Source organism: Emys orbicularis, chromosome 3, assembly GCF_028017835.1.
Source record: "Emys orbicularis isolate rEmyOrb1 chromosome 3, rEmyOrb1.hap1, whole genome shotgun sequence".
Classification (NCBI taxonomy): domain Eukaryota; kingdom Metazoa; phylum Chordata; order Testudines; family Emydidae; genus Emys; species Emys orbicularis.
The window spans coordinates 103,653,024-103,677,367 of NC_088685.1; the positions used below are offsets into that span (position 1 = coordinate 103,653,024).

The 24,344-nt window shown below is 41.3% G+C and overlaps 1 protein-coding gene across 1 annotated transcript in view; it reads right to left on the reverse strand.

Moving 5' to 3' along the window:
• The window catches only part of MOXD1 (monooxygenase DBH like 1), a 96,585-nt gene that overhangs the window by 53,752 nt on the left and 18,489 nt on the right, over positions 1 to 24,344 (reverse strand). The window contains exons 2-4 of the mRNA XM_065401999.1: positions 13,769 to 13,915; positions 11,321 to 11,488; positions 11,108 to 11,191 (exon numbers count right to left, since the gene is read on the reverse strand). Of these exons, the coding sequence (XP_065258071.1) occupies positions 11,108 to 11,191; positions 11,321 to 11,488; positions 13,769 to 13,915 (399 nt within the window). The remainder of the gene's footprint in view (positions 1 to 11,107; positions 11,192 to 11,320; positions 11,489 to 13,768; positions 13,916 to 24,344) is intronic.

Here is a 24,344-nt window from a genome sequence, read left to right on the forward strand (position 1 = left end):
CTAAATATCAAGCATAGATAGAAGATGACCCCACAAGGCAGACCAATTCTTCCAGCATGGAATGGGGCAGTTAGAGGATTTGGGGATTAGGGAGCTGAATCCCAGAGGATCAGGGGACCCACACTTGTGTCCCTTCACTATGCTGGATTTTTAGAAAAAGTTTAAGTTATGATACTGGTCATTCTCTTAATAAGAAGTTGTCATCCATGTAAACCGGAAGGCCTGTATAGAGTATGTAATTGCCTACTGCATGATGACATTGTGAGTGCACCAGTATCGAGTTTGGGCGATCATTAGTTATAAAAGAAACCAAGGTGATAGGATCGGGTGAATACAGATGTTCATGTTCTGCAGCTGGCCACATGGAATGGGATATCATAATATGGGGCTACATAGAAGGAGCTGCACCCTTTACATATTTCTTATTAGAAAGGAATACAGAAAAAACTTCAGGGGAGGATCACACTCCACTGAGAAGTGTGGAGTTTGGCCACACAACCAACTCTGATGTGGCTATAGATGCTGCCATTTTTGCTCACAAGTTTGAGGCACACAAACACCTACGTCATGAATAGACAGTGCTTGAAATGTGCAAGGTGTACATTTAAGGGGTTTTTCTTGGAAAAGTTTGAATCTCCTTGTGATGTTGCACCCCATAATGCTTTATAGAAATATACCTATGAGTGTAAATATGACTGTGATGGTACCTCCCATAAGGCTTTATGGAAATATGCTTAGAATGTGTTTTATGCTACATATGCCATGTAACATATCTCCGTAAAGGTTATGATCTACTGAATGCATTAATCCTATTTGTATGCATGTATCATTTTTGTATTCAAAGTTATGAATGTTATGAATGTTGGCTGTGTACTGGCTTGATTTCTAAATAACCTTGGTAGAGCATTTGGTCAGTTCCTGGAGAAAGGAATGTTGAAATTAAGTACCTAATCAAGAAACACTTAAAGGACAATGGATCTTGGAATGCTCCAATCCACATAAGAAGGCTACTTGAGGACGTTCAAGGTAGCATGTAAACAACGGATGTTACCTGTAAAAACTGTGAGTCATACATGGACATGTGACTTGCCCAGGTGACTCCTAAACTCCATCTTGGAGCTGGACTTTGCATAGGAGTAAGGAGGAGATCTCCACCCACAAGAGAAAGTCTATTTAAACCCCTGGGAGACCCCTCCATTTTGTCTTGAGCTGGCTAAAGAGAGAGTCCTCTCCACCCCCCAGAATACTTGAAAGAAACTGGAACAAAAGAAAGTGTGCAAGGGGTGTGAGTGATTGCTGGACCCAGGCTAAAAGGAGATTAGTCTGTAAAAGGTAGCATTCTAGAACTGGTGAGGATCTTATCTGTATTCAGTTTGATTAGACATAGATTTGCGCGTTTTATTTTATTTTGCTTGGTGACTTACTTTATTCTGTCTGTTACTACTTGGAACCACTTAAATCCTACTTTCTGTATTTAATAAAATCACTTTTTACTTATTAATTGACTCAGAGTATGTATTAATACCTGTGGGAGCAAACAGCCATGCATATCTCTCTATCAATGTTATAGAGGGCGAACAATTTATGAGTTTACCCTTCATAAGCTTTATACAGGGTAAAACGGATTTATTTGGGTTTAGACCCCTTTGGGAGTTGGGCATCTGAGTGTTAAAGACAGGAACACTTCTGTTAGCTGCTTTCAGGTAAACCTGCAGCTTTGGGGCAAGTAATTCAGACCCTGGGTCTTTGTTGGAGCAGACGGACATGTCTGGCTCAGCAAGACAGGGTGCTGGGGCCCCGAGCTGGCAAGGAAGGCAGGGGTAGAGGTAGTCTTGAAACATCAGGTGGCAGCTCCCAAGGGGGATTCTGTGATTTGACCCGTCACAATGACAAAACTGGAATATGTTTTATGCTAGATATGCCATATAACACATCTCTGCAAAGGTTATGATCTATTGAGCATTCATCCTATTTGTATGCATGTATCATTTTTGTATTCGAAGTTATGAATATTGGCTATGTACTTGTTTGATTTTAAGTAGCCTCAGTGAAGCATTCGGTCAGCTTCTTGAGAAAAAACTATTCTCAGTAAGTGCCCGATCAAGAAACACTTAAACTAACAATGGACCTTGATAGATGCCAATCCACATCTGAACTTTCCTGGGAACGTCCTGTAGAAAACTGAGTCATGCATAGACATCTGACTTGCCCATGTGACTCCAAAACTCCATTTTGTAGCTGGATTCTACACATGGGAAGAGAGGGGTTTCCACCCACAAGAGAGAGACTATATATGCCCCTGGAAAAACCCCTCCATTTTGTCTTCAACTAGCTCAAGAGATAGCCTCTCCACCCCAAAGAGATGCCTGAAAGAAACTGGAATAAAGGACAGTAACTACAGGGGTGTGAGTGATTGCTGGACCCAGACTAGAAGGAGGCTAGTCTGTCAAAGAAGCTTATTGGAACATCTCTGAGGGTGAGATTTACCTGCATTTAGCTTCTTAAGCTGTTTTCAGTTAAGCCTGCAGCTTGTGGGGGAAGTGGTTCAGACTTGGATCTGTGTTTGCAGCAGGCAAGTGTGTCTGGCTCAAACCAGGCAAGGTACTGAAGTCCCAAGCTGGCAGGGAAAACGGGCTCAGAGGTAGTTCCAGCACATCAGGTAGCAGTCCCAAAGGGGTTTCTGTGACCCAACCCGACACACTCCTGCCAGTTCAGTGGAGTGATTTTTGACATTGCATAATCTAATGTGCCTGTTCAGGCTTGCAATGAAGCGAGAGCCCACCAGATCAAAGGCCAGATAGCTTGCAAGCTTTGTGGCACATGATGAACACATTGCAGACAATCTAATTTTATAGGGTTGAAATTGTTCTGCACATGCAATGTACATGTAAAATACAGAACTTTTTTTGTTTCAGACTGTCTGATGCAATTTGCCAGAGTTATGCCAAACGTAAACGTTCGGGCCCGAGAACAACAAGAAGTTACTGTCTGGTATCATTCAACATAAAAATCAGTGCCCCCATTTAGGTACCAAAGGCTACAAGCCGCCTCTCTGGCTTTTAATCAATCAGTCTCTTAAACTGGAGTCCCTTTGTGTTTTTCACACTAGAGTCTTTGGTATTACTAAAGCATTCCCATGTCCAAAAGCCGAGTCTCCCTTGGCAACAAGATTTTTGAGGGACTCTGCTTTCTAATAAGAGATTACTATGAATCTGAAAATGAAGTTTAACCAGCAGCTGCTAGCCTGCTCCAATGCAGATAAATCTTGGTTTAAAAGGCACTCCCTTCTTGTTGCAAGACCAGTATTGGAAAAATGGTTACGCACAAGTGGAAAAATATGTTATGCACAAGTGTACTTCAACATTTTTCAATGTTCGATAACTAGGCTTTTCCTGGTGAAATATATGGCCTGATTTGATTATTCTCTCACTCATCTTTTGATGATTAAAAGCAAAAATAATTGCCTATGCAAAAATTTTCAAACCTCCTCAAATCAGACTTTTTTTTTAAAAACAGTTTTTTTTTCTTTTGATGTAGGATAAATCAACGGGACTCAAAGTGATTTACTTCCCTAAGAAATTAGAGTTAAAAATACTTTATCACTACCTTCTCTGTCACCCAACATATTAATAATGATGAAAAAAGTTTATTTGTGTCAATATGCTATCTATTTGTTTTATTGTACCTGAGACACTCAGATATTTATACTATACAAATATCAAGTATATATTTATCAATATATACAGTACTTGATATTTGACCAACGAGATGTATTTTTGATTGTGTCTTATGTGTCCACCCATATAAACCCTAAACATTGTACATTCTCCCATTCCATCATTGGTCAACATGTTTGCTCCATTCTCATGAGTGATAGTGCACAATGAATGGAGATACATGAAAGGGATGGTTTGAGTATGTATCCAAACATCATCCATACTCTCTGAACCTCTGCAGAGTCTGCAAAATTGTGCTGAAAATCTCATAAAAACAGGCTCTCTGATGGGATTTGTAGTACTTTCTGGTTCCATTTGGTCATGGAAATAGTTAAGCCTTTCTTCCAGTATTTTGGCTATTCTGCTTCTGGTCCCAGACACAATGGCTGATTTCTTTGTATCTTCAGCAAGGCTGGTTCAAAGTTCTGGGTGAAGGTTCCAAATTCTGGGTAGGTTTGTTCTTATTTTATACAATCTGCTTTGACTATTCTTAATACTAGAGAGACAAGGTGGGTGAGGTAATATCTTTTATTGGACCAACTTTGTAAGCTTGTCTCTTTTACCAACTGAAGTTGGTCCAATAAAATATTACCTCACCCACCTTGTCTCCCTAATATCCAGGTACCAACGTGACTACAACACTGCAAACCATGGAAGATATCCTTAATACCAATATTCAGTCTCAGACAACTTTTTTCTGCCTATTACTACTATTCATTTAGAGATGATTATTACTAGGGGTTGCAAGATTCGTTCCACAAATTAAAAAAAAAGATACTTTAAGGAGGTTAAGAAAATAAGAAGGAAAAATTGATTGGGTGTTGAAACTAGTATGGTCGTGTTACAGTTAGTGCTGAAAAACCTTCAAGCAAAGCGATTATGGAGTTCCTGGCTTCTAAAACATACATTCTTTCATCAACAGACGTTATAAATTCTCAGAAGTGTGTACACACCACTCAAGTATGTAAAGGGAAACAGAGGTGTGTCAGGTGTGGTGGGAGAACATGTGAATAAAGCAGGTAATACTGTATTTAAGTTTGTAATTGCAGTGAGAAATACAGTGCTACATTTGGGAGATCTGAGGTCAGCATTTATACTTAAGAAGCACAGGGCCAAAGTAATTAATAATATAATTTTGGCTGATGCAGTTAAATTAGTAAGTAATCCAATTAAAATAAGTCTTAGGGAGAAAGAAAGCACTGAGGCCTAAGCTAAAAACAGTAAAAAAAAATGTTACTGAAGAATCATGAACAGAAAGAGATAAAAGGACTAAAACAAGCTTCAAAAATATAGTTTCTGTGGAAGTGTTTCTAATGAATTTGAAACTGTCATTTTCATGACATCTGTATGGCAAACATCTGTATGGTGCAAGCTCAGAAAAAATGAAGGAATAAGGTCACCAGATAAATTGAAAAATAAGACAAAAGAAATTAATAGATATGCGAAGCATTAATAGTGAAAGCGATCTGGTGCCATTTTTATATATTGTGACAAGTCAGACCTGGCAGTTCTGGAAGGGTGGTTGAAGGTAGGTGTATTAGTCTTAAAATGATTAAAGCACTTTTTCCTATGAACTGAAAGAGGTTACCCTGAAGTTAATTGTCGACACCTGTGTTTAATGAAGGCCAGCCAGTGACCTTTAAAAAGTTCTTCCAGTGAGAGGGATAAGAGAGGATGGCTGAAAAACAAGCTGCAGAAGGGTTGCGTGCAGTGAGGGGGAAAGATTTCTCCTAGGCGAAGAGCTGTTTTTCCCTATAAGCGGAAATCTTTTTTTTATTTTTGTTTGGGGAGGAGGCCTTGGTTCTCAACATAGCTGGACCCAGAGAGGGTTAGAGAGGGTGGCTGGCAATTGGTAGTGACATAAAAAGGGGCAGTACTCCAGCTGGTGTTAGGAAATTTAATTTTTTTGTTTTTGTTTAAAGATGCTTTGGGGCCAACCCTGTAAATATTGTAAATAAACGGATGTGAAGTATTAAACCTCCAGTGTCAGCCTGTTTTACCCCAGGCCTCCTGAACATCACTTGGAGAAATGCTGAGACCTGACGTGACAAAAGAGATGTGTTGTCACACGATGTAGAAAAGCAATGGAAATCAGAGTACATGATGGTACTTAAATGGATTTCAGAAGTTTCAATGTGCCTCCAGGGGAGAACTCTTACATAGAATGAGAAATAATAAAAATATTTTTTTTAAAACATAATCCTTGACCAGATAAAATGACATCACCTAAACTAACCCTTTCATTACCTGCAGAAAACCTGAGTATTCAGGCTGCAGGCAGGTGGCGTACAGAGCAATTGGCGGTGTGGAGCTGCTCTCTCTCTCTTACTGACATAGCTCCTATCCCAACCTAAGGGTTGGCATAGCACCAGTGGCCCCTCTATACCAATTATCCATTCACACAAAATCCATGCTCAATGTGGCTTATGCAAGATCGATGCAGAGACCTTTTCATGGGGGTTAGGAGTGCATAGGCACCCCCGTGTGACTACCCTGTCAGCAGACCCTCCAGTCATTCCCTGTGAGAAGCTTATGTGGTGCAGAGGACTTTGTCTTATGCATATGATACACTTTGTATACTTATTTCAATAAAAGCACGTTTAGAAAAAGAAGTGAGACAAACTTTCATTTTCAAGAATGGCTAGTTAATAATTGTATAGAGCAGGGCAAGAATCTGAATAATCAATAGACTTAAACTTATATTTTAGGAAGTCTTGAGTAACAAATACAACACAGAGCCTGAGCCCCTACATTTGAAAAAACTCAGGGCTAATTTCTATGTATAGGAAAAATAAAAACGTACTGCATGGTAGCAAGCCCCAAGCATAGGCTACATCCTGGAGCTGCAAGCAGCAAGACAGGCAAGTGCACATCTAGCTGTGGGAGGTTTTTGCACGCAGGAGGTGATGTACCCTGCTCCGATATACAAAGCCAGTTTCATCTTGGGGTTTCAGAGCTACTGTACAGCCATCTTGCAGGTCCAGCGTGTGGATTAGATGATGCCTGACATACTCTATCCCCAACATGTCACCTTTTTCAGTTCTACCTATTGCTATTTTTAAAATTGGCCTGTCGCACACTCGCACTGATGTTTAGTTCTGCAGACAGAACGTTCATAATGGGATTAAGAGGGTGTAGAGGAAGGCTGAACAAACCCTTAGAAGTTTAGTGAAACAAGAGGAGGAGATACTGTTCTACTGTTTGAAGCTGTATACAAAAACAGTTCAGTGCCTGGTACTGACTCTGGTTCAAATAGTTTCTTCTCTATGTTGTTGAAAGTATACTTTGTATTTATGACAGATAAAGTGATAATATAATAATAATAAATTATTTGTATTGCAGTAGCTCCTACAGCCCTCAAACAGGAGGGTTTAGTAGAGCCTGCACAAATATATAGGCAGACACTGTCCCTATTCCAAGGAACTTAAAGTTTCAAGAAATATAACACAAAGGAAAATTAAAATGAGAAATCATAACCCTGATTCAGTGTCCCATTATTGTACTTATGCTCTGTTCTCTGTTAGTGGATATGGTGTAAGGCATAGTTACTTGCTCCTGTCCTCATTGTAGCTATGGGTTGAATACAGAAGTAGTCTTATCTGCTACATAATTTACCTGTTGTATGCAGTGCAGTTGTAGCCAGGTCAATTCCTGGGAGCTTAAATTCATAACTCTGCTAGACGCTAAAAATCAAGGACTGAAACTGGATTTATGGCTTATTACAACAATCCGTAACCCACTAACTCCCTCTTTTTTTCCTATGACTGCAGAGGTGTTAACAGGTCACTCTACCTTGAATGGTCCCTTAAGATATGTGCTAGCTACTTATGCTAAATCTGTTCCACCTTGCATTTAGCTGTGACACTCGGAGTACCTTTCCCAGACCCGAAGAAATGTTCTGTGTAGCTCGAAAGCTTGTCTTTCTCACCAACAGAAGATGGTCCAATAAAAGATATTTACCTCACCAACCTTGTCTCTCACGTAATTTACCTGTCACCTGGTGCATCTTGTTCTAGGATAAAGAGGCAGTGGAGAAATGCTGATTTACACCAGCTGAGGATCTGGCCCACAGAAAACAAAGTGAATGTTATGGGGTTTTTTCCTACATATGGCCTGGTACCAGATAATGAAAATAGTGCAGGTGGCATTTTACCCTGATTATAATACATTGTGTGTGAAATCCTGAACGAATAGAAAGAACTGTTAGTTTACTAACATATGTCATATCATTACCCTACCTTGTGGTAGGAATAATGGGCCAATCCTGCAAAACCTTACCCAGGCAAACAGTCCCACTGGCTTCAATGGACTACTTGGATGAGTAAAGGTTTGTAGGATTGGGCCCTAACTTCCTTAACACGCAAGTCTCCAAAACAGCACCTAATGCAGGGAGAATGAACACTGCATCTTTTAGAAAGGTGGAGCCTGCTCCCCACCAGCAGAGTTGGACAGCTCTATGTGTGGGAACAGGGGGCTGAGGTCTCCTACTGTGGGTGACTAGAATCACACCCCAGGTTTCACAGTTTTTTTTACAAAAATCATCACTTCCGTTTCTTCACCTCCTTCTTCACTGTCTAGCTTTACTTTTCTCTCTATTTCCCTAAGGTCTCGTCTAGAGAAAATATTGTACTTTACAATGAAAATTAATATATCTGAAAATAAATTAGTCAGAGGATAATAATAATTAACAAAAAGAAATGAAAAAGAGAGAGAAAAGGTGTGCTATATGAACCAAATTCTACTTCATTTGGAGTTGGACCAGCTTAAGGGCTTAAACCACTACAGTTCTTAAGCATTTGTGCATAACTAATTGTTTAGTCCTACTGAAGTTGATGAGACTGCTTATGTATTTAAAGTTATGCACATGGCTTAAATGTTTTGCTGCATCAAGGCCTACACAAGAGTAGAAATGGGCCAAATTCAGTGCAGCTGTATCCTTATGGATGCATTAGAATTATACCAGGGACAAATTTTGGCCATTTTGTCTAAATCACTGCTTTTTCTCTCTCTAAAAGTGGGATGCCTCATTTGTGTTGAATGTATACAACAGAAGAAACCATGAAACAACATCTACTTATGTATCCAAATAGCCCAATCAGTTTGTTGAAAGCAGATAATGCATTTGGCTTGTCCTTTGTCCATTTCTATCTTTGTTTGCATGGCCCATGTCCTTTTTGGAGATCCATAATCCCATTCCATTGTGTAATCAATAAGCATTTGGAAATGTACAATGTGTTTGCAAGAATACATCTGTATAAATCCACAACAAGCCTGCATAAGTCAGCTATATAGCTGTGTGACATATCTGAAAATTCAAGTTCTACCCTTTAGAAAGAAATGCTAAAACAGGGTTTTCACAATTCCTTTTCTCTCCTTCTCTCTGTAATCAGTTTAGCTGTCAGTGAGTACTACACCATTTAAATTACAACATTGTTTTTCTGACTTGGGGAAGAAAGCATTGAAAATAATATTAAAATTCTCAGCTATTTATAATAAAATATCAAACAGGAGACTTTCAAAGTTTATAAGATTCTAATATTCATTATAAATCACAGCATAAGTAAAGAATATGAAATACCACACTTCTGTGGGGAAAAAAAAATCAATAAGTAAATTTCAGCTTAAGTTCTCCAGCTTCATCTGGCCACATATTACATTCATATGGTACACCTATAGTAGCTGTCATGCAAAGCATCTTATGGCAAGTTACACAGAGTCTTTTCAGGGAAGCATACATGTGTACAGTTGCTATTAAGATCAGCATTGAAAGACATGCATAGGTGCTTAATATTCTGAGCCTATATCTTTTGAAAACAGATAGCAAAGAGTTTTCACACATTAATATTGTAGGTCAAATTCTGTTTTACATATACCCTTGTATGACTGGTTACCACTGACTTCAATGGGGTTTACATGTAAGTAACTGGGGCATCATTTGGACCTAACAATTTATCAGTAATACAACACTGGAAAATTGATTAAACCCATGGTACCACAGAATAACCATGTCTCATATACCCATTAGAGATAATGGGTCAAGCTCTCTTAGCGTATGTCTACACTGTAAAAGAACCCAACAGCAGCAAGTCTCTGAACCCAGGTCAACTTACTTGGGATTGCGTTACCAAGCTAAAAATGGAAGTGTAGACATTCTGCCTTGGGATGGAGCCTACACTCTGAGATCCACCCCTGTCGCTGGGTTTCAGAGCCTGGGCTCCAGCCAAAGCAGGAATGTCTACACTGTTATTTTTAGCCCTGAAGCGCAAGCCCCAGAGCCTGAGTCAACTGACTTGGGCTCGAGATTCTCTGCTGGGGGTGTTTTTTGCAGTGTAGACGTACCTTTTGTTTTTAGACTCTTGCAATCTCATCAAAGTTATTGGAGATGCATGAACATAACAGAGAAGCCCAACAATAGTAGTAACATCTTCATGTTTTTACTTGAAACATCAATGGGTTTTAGGAAAAATTAAAATCTTGTGCCTGATCCTGCAACCCTTATTCATACATAATAATTGTATAGTACCACTCAAGTCAAGGACTGCTAACTGCAGGATCATGCTCCTTTTAACTAGCACCATCTAATTTTGTTTCCCCAAGACTAAAATTTATCTCAAATAATTCTTATTTTGTTCTTTTAACATCTATTCACACTGGTACAATAATTTTGATTATATATTACACACCTGAAATTAATAAGGATTGAATCTAAAAATGTGTGTTGATTCAGATAAGTACCCAAATGTATGGATATTTATTTGAACTATCTACTTCACTTTGGTCTGCTAAAGTGGGACAGAATTATTGTGAGAATGGGCTCTTTTGTGAGGAAGAGTGTAAGCACCATCTTTCTCACAGTGTTTTTGTGCTTCTGGGTCCATCCTGAACCAGAAGTTACAGAGGCTAAAAATATATGTAATATAAGGAATAATGCTAACTGGTTGCAGTTTTGAAACCAGTTTGAATTTGCTCTGAGCTTTGTAAAAAAGCCTGTGGTTTTTTGTTTTCTTTACCCATTTTCTCATACACACACCCCACGAATCATGGAATATCAGAGTTGGAAGGGGCCTCATAAGGTCATCTAGTCCAACCCCCTGCTCAAAGCATGACCATTCCCCAGATGGATTTTTGCCCCAGATCCCTAAATGGCCCCCTCAAGGATTGAACTCATAACCCTGGGTTTAGCAGGCCAATGCTCAAACCATGGAGCTATCCCTCTCCCCCTCCTTGTTTCACAAAAACATTTGAAAGATCTTCTTTGTTTGTTTTTTGTCCCCATGCAGAACAAAAACAAATTTGAAAACCTTGAAAGTTGCTGTGAAACAGAATTGCTGTCCTCTGGACATCTCTAAACATGAGGGTATAAATTGGACTCTTCAGACTGAGTCACATACCTTTATCACATGATGCTTTTCATGATGTATAGGTATCTTAAACATTTGGCACCAATATGTTGTGTCTTTGTCTGGTATAGGCACCTGTCTTAATAAAAAGGGAAAGAAAACACTAATATAAAAGTCAAACTTTTTTCATGTTTCTTCAATCCCCACCTCTTGCCCCCACCTCTACCCTATCTCCAAATAAAAACAAAGCCCAAAGTAACTTACGTCTTGGTTTGTCAAGTCAAAGTATGCCAAAGAGGCAGATATAACATTCTTTTTCTCAGGGTTCAGTAAACGTAGACTCTTTGAGCCGCGATTTGATCCATGATAATTTTGACCTGCTTCTCCCATGTCTTTGTGGTGATAGGCCCATATCACCCTTACTGTGCTCTCCTTGAAAACAAAATCTTTTCTGATTAGGTATAGGAAGAAGTCCTTCCTCACAGTTTAGTTCACAACATTCCCAAGGCAGATCCAGAGCTGTAGTGACTTGTCATTGCTCCGCTGGAGCCACTCTTTCCCTGTTTTTATAATCCACCCTCATCTTTCTACAATGATTATCCTCCAACCATGTTTTACAGAGATCTCTTTGCAGGGCTCAGCTGGTCTCAGCTGGAGGTTTATTCTGCCACTGAGAACTGTGTGTCATCAAGGTATGTGTGTCTTTCCCACGAATGTTAGTCAGTTTTATGCACAGCCATAGGAAGCAGAATAGATCCTTAAATAGCAAATAAGGCAAGTCTTTTTTTAGAGGGGTTACCAGTGCTTCTCCTATGATCAGCTGCTAGAATGAGAATGACTGCACCACACTTAAAGCGGGGCAAACGTTGGCTGGGCTTGTCGAATAGGGTGACCAAGTGTCCTGATTTTATAGGGACAGTCCCGATTTTTGGGTCTTTTTCTTATATAGGCTCCTATTACCTCCCACCCCCATCCCGATTTTTCACACTTGCTGTCTGGTCACTCTATTGCCGAAGAAGGGCAGCTGTGCTCTATGGCCTGGGATGGGGAGGGGGAGTGAGGTCAGAAACTGCTGCAAAATGTGAATGGTGGTCAGCTTTGCGGAGCTGACTCACCCCCCAGGAATGTAAGGTCTGAAGGCCATAAAGGTGCAAGCCCTGGGTGTGGGAAGCCCCTTTGTTCCACGCAGCAGGCAAGGCAGCACCCAGCCACCCTCCCCATCCCACCCCCCCAGTGGAGGCAAATATCAGGTGGGTTAGGACCTGCTGTGGGAATTGTGCTAGTCACTCCTTTTTAAGTGGGGCTGTGAAGGAATTTTTCCCCGCACCACCAGATTGGCTTTGGTGGAGTCAGGTTTTTTCGCCTTCCCCACAGCGGGTGTCAGGGATGACCTTTTCTGGTAAGAAGAAAAGGGGGTAGGCTATATGTTGCAATTTATTTTGTAAGTGTGGGGCAGACGTCCAGTGCAGGTACTCCATAGGGAAAGCATCCAATGACCAGATAAATGGCCTGGTAAAGGACTTAAAAGGAGGTGCTGGACAAAGGAACAGAACAGGGGAGGATGGTTGGAGGACTCCTATGATTGGTACGGCAGGGAGCCAAACCCCTCCCCCCCTTCTCATAGCCACCTTAACCCTCCTATTAGGGGTGGATGGTAAGGTCCAAGCCATGGGTTGGTTCGGGGGCCCTGGATGGAAAATGAAGGGGGGCTGGTGGAAGTCCCAGGTAATGATTTTAATAAACATGGATTTGCCTGCACTGTACACTTTATCTTCCAGGTAGTCCCAGACATCTATATAATAAAGTTGCAGCCTGATTAAAATCCATATTAAGTGTCTCCTGTCCTTCTTTCAGTATACCCAGACAATGCATCTCGGTCCCTTCTGTTATCTGCTTGTGGCACACAATAATTTAGTGTCCTGAAGGCTGTAATACTTTGTTCTAATTCTGTTGGGCTCAGTGTGGGGATGATTGGGTGGTGTTTAGTGGTCTATGATATATAAGGTCAGACTAGATGATCCCATGGTCCCTTCTGGCCTTAAACTCTACAACACTGATTAAAAAAAAAATTTCCTATCATAGCGAACTTTCTAAAGTTTGAAGATTAACATACCAAAATGAATGACTTGATGCAAGTCTTTCTGCTTGTTCAGTCATCTTTAATGCTATTGTCAGTGAGTACATATTTTAAAAGTGCATAAAAAGAAATAAATAGTCTATCGCAGCCACTAAGCAGTAAATAAAAGAACTTAACATGGACAGTAAACATATTTTAAAAAACTGCTCTGTTTAAAAAAAGAGAAAATACAGAAATTAAAATATAAAGTATGTTTTTCCTGCTATATGCACAAATTTTCCAGAAACTCAGTTTTTTGTACTGAGGTCAAGCATGTAAGACTCAGTATGAAAGAAATTTGAGAAAGGTCTGAGAAACAGAATGGGAGGGAAAGAAGTTGGAATTTGACTTTAACTGGCCATGCCTACTAAAATACATCCAAATATTGAAATTTTACATGATTAATCTAAGCCCTAAAATGGAATTTTTGGAAAGTTTGTGCATATAGCTGGATAAACACATTTGGTAGTTGAATTTCTGTAGTTCTTTTTCTTTTTTTAATCTGAGGAGTTTTTGATAACTGGCTTCAACATCATGGTACATTTTTATGTACTTGATCTATATGTATCTGTCTATATAAAAGCAGAACACCTTACCGTTATACTCTTATCATTTGTGTCACAAGTGTGTAGCTCTCTGCTAAAAGCCAATATTGTGTGTGTACTATTTTCCATGGCATACTCAAGATGGTAATCCTGTTGAGAATCTCTCTTCAATGCTCTGTTTGCATCTGTAAAATAATCCTGTTGAAAATACAAAATAAAAACAACTTGCTGTAATTCATTATAAAATGATCTCTGGTATTAAATCCAAAACATATCTTTATGTAAAATATTGAAACTACAACAATTGTTTGTTAAAGGATTTACTGTAGATGAGATTGGATAATTCTCTGGGTAAAAAGTCATCTAAGGGCTTGTCTATACTTACGCGCTGGTTTGGCGGCAGGCAATCTAACTTCTGGGTTTGATTTATCGCGTCTTGTCTGGACGCAATAAATCGAACCCAGAAGTGCTCGCCGTCGACTCCGGTAATCCTGCTCGGCGCGAGGAGTACGCGGAGTCGATGGGGGAGCCTGCCTGCCGCGTCTGGACCGCGCGAAGTTCGAACTAAGGTACGTCGACTTCAGCTACGTTATTCACGTAGCTGAAGTTGCGTACCTTAGTTCGAATTGGGGGGTTAGTGTAGACCAGGCCTAAGTCTTTTTCCAGCAGGTGAACCTTACTAGTAAACAGCTGAGGCTCAGGAACTTAAAGCAGATCCTTCTTTAACAATAGTATAAATTTACTGCTTCTGCCTAGACACCTAGAAAAAACAAATAGAATACTTAAAAGATAATGAGCAAATTCATCTTTACTGTAACTTTACTGATTTCAGAACAGCAAGAATTGATTTCACTTAATGTTTATATCAAAAGCACTTCCTCTTCCTCTCTCCCCACATTTTAGTCTTTACTATTTTTTCTCATGAAAAAATTGGGGGGAAAAATCTAAAAGAAATCTAAAAATCTAAACAAACCAGCCACTCTAGCTTTAACTACTGTTTTTTTTTTTAAATTACCATTAAACGGCAAAATTCATCTTACGATGGCATAGTCTTGTTTACACATCTATCAGTTTAAAAAGCCCACTCAAATGTTTTCAGTGTATTTTTTAAAAGAAAGATCAGTCTTCAGTGTAGCAGACATATCATATAATTGCAGACTTCAATAATGTCACATCATTAACCTCTTCACCCTTGAATTCTTTGCTGCCATGTGCAGCTGCTTGCTAGCTGTGCCTCATTCCCTCAAGATGACACATCCTCTCATATTGACAGAGCCCCAACCATGTGGTGTTCATAAAAAAAAAAAAGGCCTTCCGTAGGCTCAGAGACAAGGGAGCAGCATAGTCTTAGTTGCCCTTCTTTGAGTTTTAGGCCTTTTCTGTGCAGATTTTTTGTTTTTCGCTACTCTGTGCACTGAACCTTGGAGGGGAGCAGCTGGCCTGTGGTTAGGAAAACATCAAGAGAAAACTGCTTTCCCAGCACATGCTAGTGTTCTCTCTGTTACCAAAGGATTTTGTTTGAAGCAGAATTTTTTAACTAGTAGATGTGCTTCTGGGGCTAAATGTGTTTTATGTGGTTTCTATGACTTGCATGCTCCAGTCTCCAGAGAGAGAGAATCTCTCACCTGAATATGCAATTGAGAGAGTTTTAAAAGTGCACATGCAAGTGTTTAGAAATTATATTCAATGCAAAATTTGAGGCTGAACTGAAATCTCTTTGAAAATCTGGCTCCTGGTCAACAGCAACTAAATCAAAATCTTAGGTGAAATCTTGGCCTCAGAAAAACTCACATTTAATTAATGAGGCCAGGATTTCACCACTCATTTCTGAAGTGTCCCTTTTTCTCTCTCATTATCACCATAGAATCTGAGAGTGGAATTTGGCTCATTATGCATGTTATAGATTGATATGCATAAATATGTATGCATCTATATATCTTGAATGTGGAGCACTCAAAAGTTAGGACATGCCAGATTTAATGTTGCCTGTGAAAACTTAACTGGTCCCTCTTCTGTATATGCACTATGATATTAATTACAGGAGCATATTTTTTCCACAGGACCCCTGCCTCATCCAGTGCACAGGATGGACTATGTTATGGGGATGAATCAAGCCTGCATAGTGTTGCTTGTAGGAACCCTGCTTCATTTGCTACAGAAGTTGGATGGTGTATAGCAAATGTGGCAGAGGGCAGCAGGAAGAGAAAGGATGGTCTCTTGGTTAAGGAAGTTGAATCTGCCCTGGAGAACTGGATTCTCTCCTTGCACGTGCCACAGAGTTTCCATGTGATGCTTGGCAAGTCACTTACATCAAACTATTCACACATGGACACTGTTTGGTTTTTATTTTATGGTGTCCAATTTGAGTCCCTGAGGTTGACAACTTGCAATTGCAACTGAAGTCAGCATAGCTGTGCTTTCAAATTAAAGTGTTTGATAATGGAGATAATAATGTTCCCTTACCTCACAGGGGCATTGTGAAGATAAATTAATTAATTAATGTTTGGAAAGCACTCGGATACTATAGTGATGAGCACCACAGATAAGCCCATGAAGAAATTCACAGTTCTGTTTGCAGAGCAAGGTTTGAATAGTGTGCAGTAATAAGGCCTGGGGCCACACATTGAACAATGAGGAAAACACAAATTATGGAATAGCTGCTCCTTCATCGACCACTGTCCATCCTGTGCACTGAATGAGGCCAGGGTACAAGCCACAATAAAAACAAATTTTAAAACCTCATACGTTGTCACAAAATGAAATAATTGTTTTCTGGACAGCCCTATGCATGGCTAGGTATGAGTATACATGCAAAAACGGGTATGTGAGTGTGTGTGGATGAGAAAAGTCACAGAATCAGCAGGATTGTGAGCTGAGAAGAGGAGCAGAGGAAGCAGCTGAGAGATCTGGGGCCTATGTATGTGTGCTGAGAGGAAGGGAATAGATGGATGGGTTGGGTTGGGTTGGATTGTGTGGTGGGACAGAATTGCTGGATTTGTTTTACCAGGTGGAATTAACGGAGCTGCTTTGGGGTCTGTATTGGGGGAACATATGGGTGGATGGGTGTTGAGTGGAGGTTTGCTTGAGGAACTGGGGTGTTGTGTTCAGTGATAAATATATTTTTTTTGAGTTGAAACTATGGACTTTTTTCCATTCAGATAGTTGCAAGGGATTAGATGGATTTGCAGTGGGGTGGAGGACCCACTTCCAAGTTTTGCTTGAGTCCCATCCAAATATTAAAATCCTGTCCTCTGCATCACTGAATTAGGCATAAAATATGCCAATAAGGATAACTGATGATAATAATACAAATGTCAACATAACTATTTCATTCATCCTATATGAATGGAGAGGGACGGTCACACATCTGCACAATTTACAGTGAGTGATGTCTCAGTTTGATTCTATAAGGGAATGGTGTTTGGGAAATATCACCATATCGATGTGTTTTTCAGCATCTAGCAAAGGTGAGAAAAGCTGGATTCAGTCATTACCTGTACAAATCCATTCACTCATTTACCATTTTTGGCATGTAAAAAGCCCAGTATTTATTAAACAAATGTATCCAGCCATTAGCTTGGGAGAAATTTATATTTTTGGCTAAATCTTTTAGTCCCGTGGCTCTCACCTTTCCAGACTACTGTACCCCTTTCAGGAGTCTGATTTGTCTTGCATATCCCCAAGTTTCACTTCACTTAAAAACTACTTGCTTACAAAATCAGACATAAAAATACAAGTGTCACAGCACAATATTAATGAAAAATTGCTTACTTTCTCATTTTACCATATAATTATAAAATAAACCAATTGGAATATAAATAGTGTACATACATTTCAGTGTATAGGTATATAGAGCAGTATAAACAAGTCATTGTCTATATGAAATGTTAGTTTGTACTGACTTTGCTAGTGCTTTTTATGTAGCCTCTTGTAAAACTAGTCAAATATCTAGGAAGTGATGTACCCCCCAGAAGATCTCTGTGTACCCCCCGAGGTTCATGTACCCCTGGTTGAAAACCACTGTTTTAGTCATTCCTTTTGTCTTTGGAAGATCTGCCATCACAAACATGGAGGACATATGGATCTGGAGATACACCTCTTTGGGGTGGGAGAATAAGAATAAACAATGTAGGGCCTGTTCCCACATTACTGATAGAATCAAACTTCCCACTGGCTTCTCAGGTTACTAGTGTGGAGGCTGCTCCCTAGCACAGGACTTGTCCACACTTATAAGTTTACTGGTACAACTATGTCAGTTAGGGGCGTGATTTTTACCTACCCCTGGTGTGGACACAATTATAGTTGTATAAGGATGCCGTATACCAATATAAGTACTTTTATGTAGGGTTACCATATTTAAAAAATAAAAAAAGAGGACACTTCACGGGCCCTGGCCCCGCCCCTTTCCCACCCCCGGCCCCGCCCCAACTCCACCCTTTCCCCGCCCCTTCCCCAAAGTCCCCACCCTAACTCCCCCTCCTCCCTCCCAGCCACGCGAAAAGGGCTGCCCGAGCGCTACTGGCTTTACGGTTTGCCGGGCAGCCTCCAGACCCTGCGCCCCCAGCCGGCGCTTCCCCAGCGCAGCTGGAGCCCAGGAGGGGAAGCGCCCAGCCGGGGGTGTAGGGTCTGGAGGCTGCCCGGCAAACCATGAAGCCGGTAGCACTCGGGCTTCGGGCAGCCCCTATGCCTCCGGACCCTGCGCCCCCGGCCGGGCACTTCTCCTCCCCGGCTCCAGCTGCTTTGCTCCTCCCCGGACTCAGACTTCGGCTCTGTTTAAGAGCCAAGCTGCCCGAGCCAGCGCTACCGGCTTCGGGCAGCCCCCGTGCCTCCGGACCCCAGCCGCCGGCCGGGCACTTCTCCTCCCCGGCTCCAGCTGCTCTGCTCCGGCGGCTGGGGTCCGGAGGCACGAGGGCTGCCCGAAGCCGGTAGCGCTGGCTCGGGCAGCTTGGCTCTTAAACAGAGCCAAAGTCTGAGTCAGGGGAGGAGCAGAGCAGCCGCGGGAGAGGAAGTGCCCGGCCGGTATTTTTCCCGGACATGTTCGGCTTTTTGGCAATTCCCCCCAGACGGGGGTTTGATTGCCGAAAAGCCGGACATGTCCGGGAAAAACCGGACGTATGGTAACCCTATTTTATGCCAGTATAATTGTGTCCACAGTAGCGGGGTTTTACCACTTAAACTATACAGATATAGTTAAAGCAGCTAAACTTTCTATTGTTGACAAGCCCATAGTGGTACATGCTATTCTAAATTTTAGAGAGATGAAGCACAGATCTGTGGTCAGAATGAAGCCCTCAGTATAAGATTTCTGTATCAATCTTAACAGCACGGAAAAAATATGGTCTGGTTTGCTGATTCTGCACTTACTATTCATCCATTATAATAAGGGCTTAAGGTCCGAGTCTCTATTTCTTTGCACCTCTGGGGATATTGCCATGCAAAATAAGTGCAAAGTGCATATAAAAACACTATCAAATCAGACTGGTAGTGTTTTATACCCACTTTACACTGGTGTAAATGATTACAGAAGGAGGAAGCAAGTGGAGAATCAGGCCCTTTCTTTCTTCTGTGAAATCTAGCTCTCTTGCCCAATGGTAAACCAAGTTTTGGTTGTTTGTAGAATTTCTGTTGAAAACTTGCAGTACTATAGATTAATCCTTTGGAAGTAAATATTATTAGTCTTGACACATGATAGCACAGACTTTTTCTTCTTTGGGATATTTTACACCCTTTGAAAATAATTTAAAGTATCTTAAATATAACACAATTCTTCTGCATTTTCTATAGTAATATTGCATAAATCAGTCTTAGCAAACCTTAGCACAGACTTTACATCAGTCGAATACTTAGATAGCATTATCACAATATGCTGTTTAGAAATTAAAACAGCATATGGAAAGTTAACAATCACACAGATTATACAAGTTGTTGTGTATCATTTACAACAGATGAAGGCAATGATGTTAAATTGGTTCTCACATTCTATTGACCTGTATCACTTTCATATAAGAGCTTTGCAATGGACATGTTTCTGATTGGCACTATACAAAACAGCATGGAGAGTAATTTCTTATAGATGTAATAAAAGCTGTAAATAGGCTGTTTTATCCTTGAAGAATGTAAGCACAGCTGCACAAGGAATCTTGAAAAAAAAAATATTACCAGCTGTCATCACACACTTGAACAGGTGTTTATAGAGAAAAAAGCAACCCTCAACATCTTTACGATGTCTACGACTGTTTTGTTTATGATATCCATTTCCTATAATAAGTTTTACATAGCATCTTTCAACCCAAAGGATCATAAAGTAATTTACAGACTATGGCCCTATCCACAGGTTCAATGTGTGAGCAGACTGCAAGATTTATAAAAGTTGCCATGTTCTTCCTCAGAGATCACCAAATTTCAGTGCTAATTAGATTAGTGTAGGGGGGGCATGTCAGGGTCAAACGATAGGGAAGAGGCATGGACAGAGCTAGATGCACTCCAGCTATTCCCAGTTTAAAGACCATTGTTCGTTAGTGGAGGTTAGACCAGCCCTGAGATTGCTTTAGCTTGGGACAGAGTTGGAGATGAGCTGGGCAGAGAAGCAGGGAGCTATAACCTAGCAGGAAGTAAGCACAGCACAGAATCTGGCTCGGAATATCTAGGAAGGATAAACTGCTCCAGAAAACGAAAGAACTGACCAAAACTTTTGTCTGAAATCTGCAACAAACCAACCCTTTATTTGGAATTCTAAATCACGTGGTTAACCTTTTTATTATTAATTACTATTAATATTATTTTTCATTCAAATGGAATCCTGCAGTTCTTGATTCCAGCAGCCACTGGATAATATCACAAGAAAAGCTGTTTTCACGTGGTATCTGACAGGAACCATATAGAACATAATATTACAAATAAGCAAAACAAACTTTTTTCAATAAATGAATTCCAGCTTGAATTTAGAACAATGACTTTACTCAGTTCTTATTTTATTAAAAATAAAGTAGAGTGACCAACAGAGAACTAACAAGAAGGAAAAGTCTGCAAGCCTCAATAACGGTGTCACAGTAAGAACATTATGAGATCATTCTGGTTGACTGATAATGATGTAACGGGTCCCAAATGAAAAATAATATTCTATAGAAAGCATAGACTGACAACAATCAAGCAACTGCAGGAGGTGTACAAAGTAACTGTCCAATAGCCAATTCATTTGCCACCTATAACCAGTTCGTTCAGAATTAATTATCTATGGCTGTTTACATAAACACTAGATTAAATAAACTATGCTTCACTGCTACAAAAGCCAAATCTTATTCATATGAGCAGTCCCAGCAGGCTACATTCATTACTGGTATAACTCTGATTAAGTTAGTGGAAGTACACCAAGGTGAATGTGGCCCACTTACTTCAGCAGAACTGTCATTTGAGTAAGGAGAGGATTTTCCCCAAAATATATATATATATTTTTAAGAAAGAGAGAGAAAGAGATACATGCACTTCTTCCAGTTTTTAGGGTTATTTGACATATTAGAAGGATTTGTTTATAATATGTATGTGTGTGTGTGTGTGTGTACACACAGACACAAATAGAATATAAACAAACCATTCTTATATGTCAAATAAACCTACAAACTGGAAGGTGCCAATAATTTTCATTCTAAATCCAATTTCTTTTATCCAGGTAAGTTCTGTCAGGGATCTGTATATTCTGCAGCAAGACAGGCCTAAATTCTGCAGACACCCCTTGGTTTCTGTGGAACCCTGTGGCAGTTGATGAAATTTTGCATCAGACTAAGCCCTGGTCTACACTATGGGGTTAGGTCGAATTTAGCCACATTAGGTCGATTTTATAATACACAACCAACCCAGTTCCATCGACCTAAAGGGCTCTTAAAATCGACTTCTGTACTCCTCCCCGGCGAGGGGAGTAGCGCTAAAATTGACCTTGCTGGGTCAAATTTGACAGCACTTTCAACTCCGATGCACTAGCCAGGTACACAGGAAAAGCCCCAGGAAATTTTGAATTTCATTTCCTGTTTGGTCAGCGTGGCGAGCTCAGCAGTATAGGTGACCATGCAGTCCCCCCAGAATCGCAAACGAGCTCCAGCATGGACCAAATGGGAGACACTGGATCTGATTGCTGGCTTAGGCACAACTCCGATCAAAAAGAAGAAATGCTAATATATATGCCAAAATCGCACAGGGCATGATGGACAGAGGCTACAACAGGGACACACAGCAGTGCCGCGTGAAAGTTAAGGAGCTCAGGCAAGCCTACCAAAAGACAAAGGAGGCAAACAGTCGCTCCATGTCAGAGCCCCATACATGCTGCTTCTATGATCAGCTGCATGGCATTCTAGGGGGGGACCCTACCATTACCCCACCACTGTCCGTGGACACCTGCAAGGGGGGAGTCTCATGCAACACGGAGGAGGATTTTGTGGATGAGGAAGAGAAGGAGGAGAATGCGCAGCAGGGAAGCGGTGAATCTGTTTTCCCCGGCAGCCAGGACCTTTTCATCACCCTGGAGCCAATACCCTCCCAAGGCGGGATCCCCGACCCTGAAGGCGGAGAAGGCACCTCTGGTGAGCGAACATTTGTAACTACAGTACAGGGTTTAAAAGCAATAGTGTTTAATGTTTGATTTGCCCTGAAGACTTGGGATGCATTTGTGGCCAGTACAGCTACTGGAAAAGTCTGTTAACGTGTCTGGGATGGAGCGGGAATCCTCCAAGGACATCTCCATGAAGCTCTCCTGGAGGTACTCTGAAAGCCTTTGCAGAACGTTTCTGGGGAGGGCTGCCTTATCTCGTCCTCCACGGTAGTACACTTTACCACACCAAGCCAGTAGCAAGTAGTCTGGAATCATTGCAACACAAAGCATGGCAGCGAATGGTCCTGGATTTTGGTCGCATTCAAGCAACATTCGGTCTATATCTTTCTGTGTTAGCCTCAGGAGAGTGATATCATTCATGGTCACCTGGTTGAAATAGGGGAATTTTTGTAAGGGAACAGTAAAAGGACCCCGGTCATGCTGGACTGTTTGCACTTGACTAAAAGGGATCATCCCAGAGAATAGCCACGCGGTGGGGTGAGGGGGTGGGGTGTGCTGCACATCCATCCAAAAACTGCAGCCCCTCCTTTTAAATGGCAAAACCAACCAGCATTGTTTGTTATGGGAAAGGAGAGTGCTGCAGTTCGAAACCATTCCCACATATTATGAAGGCATTAGAAGCCAACCCCACGTACCCTTTGGCTTACTATGGGTGCCTGGAAACCAAATTCTGTTGCCCAGCCGTGTGTGATGTGTCACCATACCAGCAGGTGCTCAATATAAATGGCAAAATGTGACCTTGTACCTAAAGCACATGTGCTATCTGCTGTGAAATGCTTGATTCACTGTGAAAGAGTCTCCCTTTTGTTCTCAGAAATGTATCATCTTAAATTTTACTCTCCCTTTTTATCAGGTGCAAATATTTCTATGCTACCCCTATCATCTCCATCCCTGAGGTTATCGCAGATTAGAAGGTGAAAAAAAACGCACTCGCGATGACATGTTTTCCGAGCTCATGCAGTCCTCCCGCACTGATAGGGCACAGCTGAATGCATGGAGGCATTTAAGTGGCAGAGTCCAGGAAAGCATTAAGTGAGCGCAATGAGAAGAGGCAGGATGCAATGCTGAGGCTAATGGGGGAGCAAACGGACATGCTCAGGCGTCTAGTGGAGTTGCAGGAAAGTCAACAAGAGCACAGACCACCGCTGCGTCCACTGTATAACCCCCTGCCCTCCTCCCCAAGTTCCATATCCTCCTCACCCAGATGCCCAAGAACGCAGGGGGAGAGGCTCTGGGCACCCAGCCACTCCTCACAGAGGATGGCCCAAGCCACAGAAGGCTGTCATTCAAACAGTTTTGATTTGTAGTGTGGCTACAATAAGCAATGTGGCCTTGTCCTTCTCTCCTCCCCCCACGCCACTCAGGCTACATTGTCAGTTCTCACTTTTTAAAAAAAATAAAGAAAGAAAGAATGCATGGTTTCAAAACAATAGTGACTTTATTTCCTTTGCCAGCTGTGATCGAAGGGGGGAGGGTGGTTGGCTTACAGGGAATTAAAATCAACAAAGGGAGCGGATTTGCATCAAGGAGAAACACACACAACTCTCACACAGTAGCCTGGCCAGTCATGAAACTGGTTTTCAAAGCCTTTCTGATGTGCAGCACACCTAGCTGTGGTCTTCTAATCGCCTTGGTGTCTGGCTGCTCAAAATCGGCCTCCAGGCGATTTGTCTCAAGCTCCCACCCCGCCATAAACATCTCCCCCTTACTGTCACAGATATTATGGAGCACACAGCAAGCAGCAATAACAATGGGAAAATTGGTTGCGATGAGGTCTAACCTAGTCAGCAAACAGCGCAAGCAAGCTTTTAAACATCCAAAGGCACATTCTACCACCATTCTGCACTTGCTCAGCCTCTGGTTGAACTGCTCCTTACTACTGTCCAGGCTGCCTGTGTCTGGCTTCATGAGCCATGGGAGCAAGGGGTAGGCTGGGTCCCCAAGGATAACTATTGGTATTTCAACATCTCCCACAGTAATTTTCTGGTCTGGGAAGTAAGTCCCTTCTTGCAGCTGTTCAAACAGCCT